Source organism: Epinephelus moara, chromosome 24 (genome assembly GCF_006386435.1).
Source record: "Epinephelus moara isolate mb chromosome 24, YSFRI_EMoa_1.0, whole genome shotgun sequence".
NCBI lineage: Eukaryota > Metazoa > Chordata > Actinopteri > Perciformes > Serranidae > Epinephelus > Epinephelus moara.
This window is the reverse complement of record NC_065529.1, coordinates 14,560,180-14,573,120: the sequence shown is the minus strand read 5'-3', so window position 1 is coordinate 14,573,120 and position 12,941 is coordinate 14,560,180. Positions and strand designations below refer to the sequence as shown.

General features: G+C 41.2%; 1 protein-coding gene across 2 annotated transcripts in view; it reads right to left on the bottom strand.

Annotated features, from left to right (window-relative positions):
• dip2bb (disco-interacting protein 2 homolog Bb) overlaps positions 1 to 12,941 on the bottom strand; it is a 54,429-nt gene that overhangs the window by 25,049 nt on the left and 16,439 nt on the right. For both annotated transcript variants that reach the window (XM_050037945.1, XM_050037947.1), the window contains exons 2-6: positions 9,425 to 9,496; positions 7,127 to 7,276; positions 1,638 to 1,763; positions 1,138 to 1,479; positions 795 to 938 (exon numbers count right to left, since the gene is read on the bottom strand). In XM_050037945.1, coding sequence (XP_049893902.1) covers positions 795 to 938; positions 1,138 to 1,479; positions 1,638 to 1,763; positions 7,127 to 7,276; positions 9,425 to 9,496 — 834 coding nt within the window. The remainder of the gene's footprint in view (positions 1 to 794; positions 939 to 1,137; positions 1,480 to 1,637; positions 1,764 to 7,126; positions 7,277 to 9,424; positions 9,497 to 12,941) is intronic.

The window sequence follows — 12,941 nt, the reverse complement described above, 5'->3', positions numbered from 1 at the left end:
CTATCAGCCAAATAAACAGGGTAGAGAAAGATCAGGAAGAAGAGAAAGCAGTGAAGTCTGATTAATGATGATGTCATGGATGGAAGTCAACACTTAATTTGAAGAGAGAAGAGATTTGTGAGTGGAATCAGATACAAGCTCCCACAAAGGGCCCTGACACACCAAGCCAACAGTCAGCTGTCAGTGAACGTCCGACGCCCTAGTTTTTGTGGCGTTTCCCACACCACTGGCACTAATTGGCCCTTGTTCGTTTTTGTCGCAATTTCAGCACGTTAAAACAGTGCTGGAGACGACAGAGCCAGTAGGTGAATGAAAGACCTCTATGTGACAGTTCAGCTCAGTGCACAAGAAGAGAAACAGAAGTGATGAAAGCAAACAAACAACTTAAGTCAAGAGAGAGTGAGATCGCGACAAACTTGTCATATTAGGCAAGAGTTTTTTCAGACAGTGAGGTCTTGGGAAGAAACCGTTCGCAAATGCTACATATCCTTCGTTCTTTCAACATCGGGTTGTGTTTTTAATGTGCTAATTGGCTAACTAGCGCATTGAATCCATCCCGTCGGTCTTCATGTTTCCCTTTTTGAATGATGAATACAGAGTTATTTTTTCTTACAGATGTACAGATTGTACGTACTAGTTGGCTGTTTGCTGTAGTCTGTTTGTTCAAGTGCAGCTTTTTGGCAAGGTGACTTAACAGTCAGCCTTCGTCGCCTTAAGTTCTTTAATGTTGGTTTGGTGTGTCTGGGCCTAAAGTCTTAAAAAGAATATAAAATGTTATTTAGTGTGATCATTACCGTCCGCAGTCTCCATCATGCTCGAGCGGCTCTGCCCACGGCTCATCCCTCGCACGGCGTTTGAGGGCAGGTCGACCCGTGGGCCTCTGGATGGAGGGGCCACAGCTGTCACGTCTGGAGGAGGGGCGTTGTTCCCTGAGGGGGCTGCCAATTACAATATGATGAACTGGATGTTAACAAGTGTTTGAGCGTAACAGAGACCAGTACCTTCCAGTCAAAATTCAAAAGATAAATTTCTTTTGGATCTAAATCCTGTCAGTGGAAAAACCGCTACATGTGCTATCAACTAATACTCATAACAGCAGAGGTGTTCCTGAATATTTTAGCCAGCCAAGTGTCTCACCAATGCGACTGTTGGCCAGCATGTCCATCACAGCTGCGGTGTGGGCTGAGGGCTGGGGCTGAGGCTGAGGCTGCTGCTGTGGTTGGTATTGAGGTTGATACAGAGGTTGGTACTGCGGCTTGTACTGAGGCTGAGGCTGAGGCTTAGGCTGGCTCTGAGGCTGCGGCTTGGCCTCTCCGTGGGACAAGGTGGAGGAGGCCGAGGAGGAGGTGGAGGAGCCCTGGACGGTGCGGTTGATCCAGGAGTCCGGGCTCTGCAGGTTGGGATTGACCGCAGGCGGAGGAGCAATGACTGATGACTGCCTGCGCGCAGATGTCTCATCTTCAGAACCGGATGAGGAGTCTGAGAGCAAGAGAAGGCACAAAGTATGAGTTTAAAGCATTGTGTCCCCCTAGCTAATGGTCATTTGTTAGGGACATTGTAGCCGTCCCTCAAACGTCACTTCTTAAAGCCCCCATTATTATAACAGAGCAGAGGGATGGTCTTCCTTTCTGTCTTACCTGGTGGTGTGCGGGTTTCGATGGGAGATTGGACATAAGTGGAGCGTCGTTTGGTTGGCATGGGCAGCGCCATCTTCTCCTCCTTATGTTTAGCCAGGGCCGCTTGTACTGCTTCAGAATGGATATCTGCACAGACAGAAAACAACACATACTTTGAGTTAGGAATGGCAGCTGAGGATCTGATTCAAAGCAAAGGAACAATAAAAGAAACAATGAAAACAGCCTTTAAAACTGAATCATCAAGAGCCAGTTTTCCCACAGCACATAGTCATACTCTGTTTTCCTTACAGACCTCTTTACTTCTTTGTATATTGGCTTATTAAGTGACTTAGAAAAAAAATACATAATTTCCCTATCTGCTGCTTGATGTTGTTATCATCTTTTAATTTTAATTGTGCTGTGAGTTAGGGCTGCGTGATAAATTAATTTCATTTTCAATTTGATTTTGGCTTCCAACCACCTCTTAGCTCCACTTTGGCTACGACTCTCTTGGTAGATTCAGCGACTTTTGAGACCCTCTTGGCGAGTTTATTTCCAAAAAGTGACAAGCAACAAATTTTGCATCTTAGCAACAGCATCAGGGAAAGCCAGAAATAAATTAAAATGCATTATATTGTAGTTTATTCCCTCTCTTTCTCTCCTCTTGCACAATGTTTAGATTTATATATTGTATATTACTTATTTTATTCACCTAATTTTTTAAAACAATTCATAAAAAACTGTTTTTCAATTGGATTTTAATTAAAATCAAGAATATGCACTTTTAAAAGTCTTTTCAAAAAGTTCAATAAATGCATGATACTTCCAAAGTCAATAAATATCTGTGTTAAATAATCGTTATCGCAATACTGACCAGAATAATTGTGATTATTTAATTAATTGTGATTACTATATTTACCCTCATCGAGCAGCCCTACTGTGAGTCTATAGATCAGTGGGATACAATCAAGGAGGCTCAGCCACCCTAAAAGCCTCTGCCCCAAAAACAAGGAAGGGACAGAAACTGCAGCCTGGGAACTATGATAAGTTTAGATCCTGGTTCCTCAAGTCTAACGGCTGGTGAAGAAACCTGCATTCCTAAAAATGCTCTTGGGTTCCTGGAAGCTTGTGCTGTTAAAAAAAGGTAAAAAGGTGCCAAGCATGGCCGTAATAACACTGGTTATTCAGCTCTCAGTCTCAACACATTAAACCTGCGGTGACTTGAAAGGAAACATCATTTTGTTCTAAATTATCACAAGATTAAAAAAAGCATGATAAACACTGCTTCATTTGTTTCCAGTAATTTCTGACAGTGAGGCTCTGGTGACGAAGAAACAGCCAATTTAAATATCAGGAGAAAATCCTGAGAGGATGACTGCATTTTCCCACTGAAACAAGAAACCACGACGGGAGGAGAGAGCGAAGCTGCGTATTAGCCCACACGCTTGCCTACACGCGGTAATAACTGCAGAGATACTTTCACTTGATGACACCCACAGGCACATTAAAAAAGCCCACGTGAGCAGCCACACATTCAGACTGCGTAACAAAACATGTGCAACAAAAGCCCACTCACTGACAAATCACATCTATTAACTCAGGGGACAAACATCAACACATTTAAATAAATCATCAAGCACAGCTCATCACACAGCAGCAGCGGGGACCATAATTACATAACTGGCATTCTGCTGAACAGATTGCTCGGGGCTAAATCATCTCCTCTCATAATGTGCCATCGTCCACCCTCACACAGGGGCGTCAGGAGAGGCTGACTCCTTACACATGTCTGGGAGGATGAGGGCTGTCTCCGTGGCAATAAGCACGGTTGGGTGTGTGGAGGGTAGCGGTGTGTTTTACACCACCTCCAATTAACTCTGGAGATGTACGATCTGATATCATCTTTCACTCTCTTTGGTTTACTGTTACACACTTGATTCAGTGGGATCATTTATCTGCTGCAGAGGCAGCAGCCTCAAACCAGTCTGTGTGTGAGTGCAGCATTGACAGGTTGTAATTAAATTAAGGCTGGTCTGCACTTTCTCTGCAGCCCATCAAATGATGAGCACTTTAATTACTTCAGTTTCTCAGTGCTGCAGTGTTTTGTCATTTCTTCTTCCCAGCTGTTTATGCTGGGTCTCTTTTAGAACTTCCCAATGTTTAGCCACATTAGCAGCACAGCTCTAGAGACAGAAATGCACTTACTGTCTGTCTGTCTAACACATAAAGTGCCATGAAACATTTTATGAATCTTACAGACTTTGGTGATCTCCTGACTTTGCTTTACCACCATTAGGGTAAAATTTTGCATTTGTCAGATTCCTCAGTTTATAACCAAACACTTTATAACACTAACAACATTTGCATCAACCTAGAGCTGTGTTTTTTGTTCAGTGTTAGCATGCTAAAATGCTCAACCATATACCTATACAGTCTGTGTACTGAGCTCAGACAGTGGAGTGTGTGTTACCTCTGCCCTATGTTGTCTCAAATCTATGATCCTCAGCCCTTTGTTCCCTCAACGGTATGTTCATTCAGCCCTATGTTCCCTCAACAGTATGTTCCCTCAGCCCTAGGTTTTCTCAAACTTATGTTACCTCAGCCCTATGTTCTCTCAACCATATGTTCCTTAAGCCCTATGTTCCTTGGACCCTATGTGCCCTCAGTCCTTTGTTCCCCTTAGCCCTGTTTCCCCCACCCTACATTCCCTGAACAGTATGTTCCTTCAGCCCTATGTTCCCTCAGTTTACTCAAGCTTATGTTACCTTAGCCCTATGTTTCCCCTGTGCCCTCAATCCTGTGTACCCTCAGTCCTATGTTCCCTCAGCCCTGTTTCCTCAACCCTCGGTTCCCCCAACAGTATGTTCCCTCAACCCTGTGTTCCCTCAGCCCAGTTTCCTCAACCCTATGTTCCCTCAACCCTATGTTCCCTTAACACTATGTTTCCAGAACCCTATGTTCCCTCAACCCTGTTCCCTCAATCCTGTGTTCCCTCAGCCGTTTCCTCAACCCTACGTTTCCTAAACAGTGTGTTCCTTCAGCCCTATGTTCCCTCAGCCCTAAGTTTCCCCTGTTCCCTCAATCCTGTGTTCCCTCACTCCTGTGTTCCCTCTGCCCTGTTTCCTCAACCCTATGTTCCCTAAACCCTGTATACCCTCAGCCCTCTTTCCTCAACCCTATGTTCCCCCAATCCCATGTTCCCTCAACACTATGTTTCCACAACCCTATGTTCTCTCAGCCCTATGTTCCCACAATCCTGTTTCCTTAACCCTATGTTCCCTCAACCCTATGTTTCTACAACTCTTTGTTCCCTCAACTGTGTTAGCTCAACCCTTTGTTCCCTCAGCTCTGTGTTTCCTCAGATCAATAACTCCGCCAATGAGGTAATGTGTTTGCCCCTGTAATAAACTGGCCTACCCTAACCCAGTTATGGAAAGGCCGGCCCTGATGCTGAGGGAACATAGGGCCTAATTTGTATAGAAATAAAAACCATAGGTGCTGAGGGAACATAAGGCTGACCCCAGTACAGCCTGACAGAGCTGCTAGCCTGGTCGTAGAGAGTCTTGGTGTTGTAACCTGCTGGTTTATACAAGCTGGTGGTTGTAACTGCCAGCTGAACCTGGTGTCCAAAACAATTCCCCATTGGCAAGTCCCTAATGCACTACTTTCTGCCATTTTATTTTAGAGTCCAAAATACACATTGCGAGTTTATTAGGTACACTTAGCTAAAGCTAACAGTCTTACAATAAAAGCTATCTTAAAGAAAGTTATAATGTTCAGATTTAGACAGAGAGGTTTTGATTTGAGGATGTCATTTGTGGTGCTGTTGAACTGTGTCACTGTTCTGCTGACAGGTATTTACATTACTTTGTCCACCCCATTTATATCAATTAAAGTAGGCCAAATACTAAAAATACCTCTACCTCTACCTAAAAATTATGCACTATAAAAAGTGCCGTAAAAAGTCCCACAGTGGAACAACAATGTAGCATTGATGACATGTACATTAGGGCTGCATGATATGAGGAAAATCTATGATATGCGATAAATATCATGATAATAATATTAACTGCCATGAATAAACAGATATTAAAGTGTACTCAGTTCTGCCTTTCTGCTGCTCTCAGTACACTGAACACAAAATGCCCTAATAAAAAAAGAATGACGATTAAATTTTAAAGAGCAGTTTTCTACTGATAGTCTCTTTCAACTAACTAAAAAAATCCCTGACTGCAATATCACAGTCTTTCACGATGTATATTTGATATAAGTGAAAAATACAGGTATGTAACACTACACAGTGGGCAGCTGTGGTGAATTCAGTCCATTTACTAAATTTGTAAGTGATGGAGCAAAATGATAATTATTCATATATGTCTAAAATCTCAATGTATGGCTTACAACAGAGTTGACTATTGATCGCATCAGGAGTAATGAATGAGTGAGCATGGGAGTGACTGCAGACACTTCACTGACTCCCTTATAAAGCAGCCTAGTTGAAATGTATCAGAGCACTTTCACTCTACTACACTGTGAACACAGTAAAATGGACGTCTCATAATATGGCAAAAGGCTCATCATCCCTCTCGTCCTTGGTCTGTGTTCTTCTCCTCCAACCCGTCTCTTTCAACCCATCACAAAACTTCACTTCAGCGCTGCACTTTTAAAGCCAAAAACAAAGCTGCACTACTTTCCCTCAGTCCATTTAATTTACACTCATTCCTCTTCTCAATATATTGCACCAATCTCAATTTTGCCTCTATTTTTCCAGCTCTAATCCTCTCAGTGCTGAATCCTCCGCTCCTTCTGAAGCTTTCAATCAGATAAAAAAATATTCTGTTGCTGGTCAGATTTTCTATGACAACGAAGCACCCACCAAACTCCAGCCTAACAGACTTTAGATTAGTCAGCCTGGTATTTAGCATGCTGGTGTGTGAGGGTGTTTCACACGAGGGGCAAGAAATGTTGAAGAGGCGAGCGGTGAGAGAGAATTAAGAAAAGGCACAGCAGGGTAGGGGCCGGTCCAGAGGGAGGATGCTTTTACAGTCTGAACCTCAGCTAACAGACACGCTAACATCCACTCTACTGCTGTGTTTTCCTTTATCCTCGTCGGCATCAGGTTTTCCCCTCCAGATCAGTACCCCCCTGTTCTCCTCACAGCCTCCTCACACATAGCCAGGCAGTGACATCACTCTGCTTTCAGAGTGTGGGGGTCCTCATGGAGGGGCTTCCCAGCTGCAGGGCTGCACTGGCGTCTGCCGCTCCCACAGACACACACACACACACACACACACACACACACACACACACACACACACGATTCTTTAATTGGTCCCTTTGAAACAGCCCAGTGTTTGAGCTTAAAAACAGGCAGGCTCAACAAGTGAAGCTGATGTAGGCTAATTTGAAGTTATCTGAGGAAACAGTACTGCATGTCCTCAGTGCATCAGAGGTCTTCTTCCACATTTGCGGAAAAAGTGAAGCTGAATGCAGTTTTCTGATGTTCTGACCTGATCTGTAGCGGTCATCCCTGGTTCCTCCACTGCGATGTGTTCTGCGGGAGCGACGTTCTCTGTAACGGGATGAGCTGGAGGGGGGAGGGGCGTGGCTAGAGGAGGAACTGGGAGCGGGCTGCACATCATTCTGACGGGGCGGCTCCACTGTCACATAAACACAGCAAACATGTATTAGTTAATTGTATTATTAACACATGAGAATCTTGCTTACTGTCTTGCCTCTCTGTGTAATCTCGTTCGCTGCCTCAAAGGGAAACTTTGGTATTTTTTAACCTGGACACCATTTTTCTATGTTTTTGTGTAAGTGACAAATGGAGACAACAACTTTTAGAACTGGTTCAGTATTGAGCCACGAAACAGGTTGCAATGAAATCTTTCAGGGCAATTGCACATCATCAATGTACGTCCACTAAAACTGCTTGTTTTTGGTCATTGACAGGCAAGTGTCTGGCAACATTATGAAAAGGCCCCGACAGAGAAATAAAGAGATTTCTGCTTGAGCGAAACTTGGTTACACACAATAACAAACAGACCATATCAGTGAAAGGTAAAGAAAAATGATCCTTGCCACAATGTTTAAGACACAGAATAAAAATCTGAGCCTATTTAAAAACAAGCACTTCTACTGAACGTAAAATGACAGTGCAAGGTTCCCCCAAATGTTGTGCTGTCACAACACTGGAATTTCAAACTCTGATACAATACGTTGAAAAACATCAACATTTCATACCATTTTTGATTCCATGGGGAAGAACTGACATTGACATTATAAAATTTGAAATTTTTATGAAAGGATAAATATAACAAGGCTATAATATGACAATGTCGACTTTTCTTTTCTTGGTCAGTAGCAGATAACAGCAGAATGACTGTAGTAAACATTAACAATAAGAGAGACTGAGGAAGTGCAGCTGCTACCAGTGTAACGATACAGCGGAAAATGAGTACTGAAACCATTTTGAATATTCAGAATTGATATGTATCATGGAATCAACATTATTTACAACACTACCTGAACGATTAAAATTCAGTTCCCATTAGTCAATTAGACACACAAACGTGAAAATAGGGTCCAGGTTGAAAAATACCACAGTTTTCCCTCAACAGGATTAAAAGCCATTTCTGTCAACTGTATTTTACCTTAAAAAGATAAGATCCACCATTTTGACTTTCAGAAACAAAATGACAGATGGACTGTTCACAAAAAAAGAAATTATAAAGCTGTGGAATTCCCCAGTTGCTACAAGAGAGGGGTTTAAAACATGTTTGCATACGTTGTGCAATTTTCTGAAACACTATAATGTACTTAACTTATACAGGATATCAGATATGGAACAGGGAAGTGAATAATGATTTGATATGATTTAAAGTGCGTTAATTTAATTTAGGCTGTGCTGCACAATTTGTATTTTTCTTTCTGCATTTCCTGTTCCTACATTTGTTATTTTTACTATTAAATATTATCATCATTATGGTTTGTATATACTTTCTTCTCTTTTGTGTTCTCCCATATTTATCTCAAGTACAAATTCCCATATTAACACATAATAGGCCTGCATAAAGTATACACACACCCACTACATCATGTTACAGCTGACGGTGATGCAAACCAATACCAATAAACAATAGCACTATACTGGACTAGTAGATGAACTTAATTACAAGGACACATTCGTTCGACTCAATCAAGTTGCTTGATGAGCAGAAGGAGACATTTTCTATCCATTAGCCGATTTCTTTGCAAACTCTAACAGCAACCATCATAGTCGCCAGAGTAGTGACGGGGCCTCCAGCAGGTAGACGCATATTGCATTCAGCCAACAACTAATCATCATTCGTGCTCCACCATCAGTGGGATGAAGGGAGATTAGCAGAGAGGTGGTACCACTAGGAGGCAGCAGTGAGCATTATCAGGTCTTGATGTTTATTTACTGCAATCTATACCTAGATTACATCCCTGCATCTATTCTACGATGCATGAATGTTTTCAACATTTACTGATTTTTTAAAAACACAGCATTTACAATGTGTGTGACCCAAGTTGAAATAACTGGTTATAAAAAGACAAGCAAATGTATAAGACTTTAACTGAAAGTAAGCAGAGCACTTATTTTGTGTTACTGAGCCATGACAATAAGACACTGAAAATCAATTACATGGTATGACATGACACAGTATTTTCTTTTGTGTATAGCCAGAGAAGAAAAGGAAAGGCAGATAGGGGATACAGAGTTATTAGTTACAGTTATGCTTTCCCAGGAAAGAAAAAAGAAGAGGTGAAGGGGTTTTTACCTGGAGTGTGGATGATGTAGGGAGCCAGGAGTTTGGTCCTTTTCTTCTCATAGCCCTTCTGTGTAATGTCACCTGTAAACGATCACAAAGAAGAAGAATGACTGCACAGACCAGGGACGGTGAGGCAAAGTCAAATAAACTTATATTTGACAGGAATAAACATCAGCTGTCAACAGCACACAGTCAACATTTTATTGGCAGTCTTTTTCCATTCTGAGATACATATATTCTTGATAAAATGTGTCATTTTAAGACCCATAAAAAATGACTCAAATGATTTTGTCAGAACCAAATGACATAATTTTTATAGTCTGATAACTGAGGACTTTTGTAATGATCTACGTTGTCCAGTGTGTCTAAATGTGGTCTATCACCACATCTTCAAACACAACAGTGGTGACAGAGCAACGGAGAGACTGGTACAACAAACAAAACTTTGTAAAGGAGAACATGGAAACACATATGGATGCACACAGTTGTTACAGTAATCTCCAGAGATGGCTGAGGGCCTAAAAGATGTGGCTCGTTTCCAGCCTCAAGTACGACACGAAGAGAAAAACAAAACATTCCAGCCTCAAGTACGACACGAAGAGAAAAACAAAACAGGACTAAATTTGGAAACGTACGGAAACGTGGGCAAGAGATGGGATGATTCAGAGACGCAGAGAACGAAAACAAGAGAGGCATTAAAGCTGAGGATGAGAGGGATGGGAGGCACACAGAGATTAAAATGGGAGAAAGTGACAGAGGTGAGTGACGGTACATCCGGAGGACAGAGAAGGAGGAATCTCCTGTAAGAGCAAAATGTCCCTCCCGTCCCCCCTGCTGACAGCCCATCTGCATCTTCCTCCACCCCACCAGACACAACACGGGCCGACTGAGCCTCTCCGCAGGCCCTGAAGCGATGCAGCTACTCTGCCAAACTCCTCTGTGGGCAAAGCTGTCAGATTTTCAGACACATACTAAAAATCCATCTGGAGAACCTGCACTCACTTTTCTCCTAACTGTGCTGAGCATTGATGATTCATTCAGTATGTCCGCCAATGGCTGCCCCGACTGCTCTCAAACCTCCTCTTCATCATGAAGACTGACTCAATAACACAGTGGCTTCAGCCTCTTTCACACACAGTTCCCAGTAAATTACTGAGTTAACTTTCCAGGAACTGCAAGTGGTTGTCACTTTTCAGACCTACACTACATTCAGGAACATCTTCTCATCGCCTTTTCACACATGTGCCATGGCGATGCCGGAATAGATGGGGTAAGGGACAGTCCAATTGATGGTGGTAATACAACACTTACGGATGACAACCGCCGTAAAACCCAACAGAAGAAGAAGAAAATCGAGCAAGGCTGTATTGTATTCAATATTCAACAAGTTTGCGAGACAAGCAACTAACCTGTGGAAGCTCTGGCTTAAACAACAAGACACAGATTCAAATATATCATGGGAAGTGTCTTGTGATTGGTTCGCTTCAGATGGACGTAACCTTTTACGGGCTTGCCCCTGCAATGTTACTGCTTTCATTCAAAACACAGCCGTACTGACAATTTCCCTGAATGTTACTCATCTTGAGATGGGAAAATGGTGGTACAGACTTCCCTAAATATTAACCCATGCAGGAAATATTCCTGAGCATTCCAGGCATGAATGGTGTGTCAAAACTGAAAACTAAAGAAGCCTGCACTGTCTGTGTGGTGACCCTGGGTTGATTTAACTCTTAACTGTTTGATATTAGCCAGTCTGACATCTGATCCCATTTTGTGACCAGCGGCGCCTCTTCTGCAGTTGAATCATCTCCTGGAGCTCTGACAGTTAATCCCTGATTAGAAAATTAGGCTGCTGAGACGCACAGTGATGAAAGGTTGAAGCTGTCTGACACTGATGTTGACTCTTCCCAGTTACACCACAGAGGACAAGAGAGAGGTGAACAACCGCAAGGCACACGACTACATACAGCACAAACCTGGGGCTGGGCAACAGAGTTGAATTCAGTCACAATATGAATAAGAATATTTCATAATATTAAAGGATACTTGTGCTTTATTACAACTTCATTCTTATTTTTGTAGTTTTGGCCAGAGAACATAAGCCAACACACGACCAGACAATTTGTACAGTTTAGACAAGACTGAACTCTCAATTCCCTTAGGCTGGGCGATATGTAGAAATACCTTAATATCGAGCGGAAATATTGTAGAGTTGTAGAGTAGAGTGTAGTATTGGTGCTTTCACAAAATATTTGAACAATGAGTTTTTGATAAAGAATCATCAGTAATGTGGATACAGTGCCTAAATGTGTAAAGGCACTTAACAGTAAAGGCACTAAATCAATCTGGTAAGTTCAGAAAATTACATCATTTTACTGTGATGCAGCCTTTAATACCAGGAAAGGACAACACTTACCATGATACAATATCCAAAATCTAAGACGATATCTCATATCACTATAGTGATATAATATCAATACATTGCCCAGCACCTACTTAAATTTTTATACCAACATTTACAAATCCTTAAAGTACTGAGAATTGTTTTTTAATTCAGTGTATCTACAATTTCACAACAACTGGACAAACTCCATCTGCAGAGGAAGATCATGTGATGTGACTGAAAGCTACAGAACAGCTACTAAACGGACCTTGAAAATTAACTTTTAGTCTCAACAGTTTAGCAAGATTATCTAAACCACTTTATATAGTGATAAAACCAAATCTGAATATGCACATGAGTGTATCTGTAATAATATCTCATGGCAAATTTGAACCATTAATTTGGTCTGTAAACTGTGATGGACGTTTGCAACAGACAGAATGGGTAATAATTTTACTGTTATCCTTTCTTCTCTTGCAACTAAAGTTGGAGTTTGTTTAAACCAGCATGACTGTGTTACTACTTGTGTTTCTTACCCTGTCACACCTCTTTTTTAGTAATGTTGTGTTCCCAGATTTCAGCAATTTTATTGTCACTAATAGGATTAATCATCAAAAGTATGAAAATAAGAACCCAGACAACCAGAATTATATTTAATTAAGAATGATTATATTGAGTAGATGGTAAATATATATACCATCAAATAATCTCTGCATAAGTCAAAAAAAAAGAGAAAATTTACTTCTTGACAACAGAAAGTGTAAAAAAAAAAAAAAAAAACATATGATCATATCTCAATATATCTCAACTAAATGAAAGACAAAACTCTATAGGGCTGCAATTAATGATGATTTTGGTTATTGAACAATCTGGTAAGTTTTTTCACATTAAATCAATCATTTGTTGAGTCTATAAAATATCAAAATTGTGAAAAATACTGATTATAATTTCTGGCATCTTCAAATTGCTTGTTTTGTCCAATCAACAGTCCATAAACCAAAGACTCTTCATCTACTATAATAAATGACAAAGAAAAGCAGCAAATTCTCACATTTGAGAAGCTTGAACCATGAATTGTTTCCATTTTTTCCTAAAAAAAAAAACCCCAAAAAGGCTGAAACACTCAATCAATTATCAAAATAG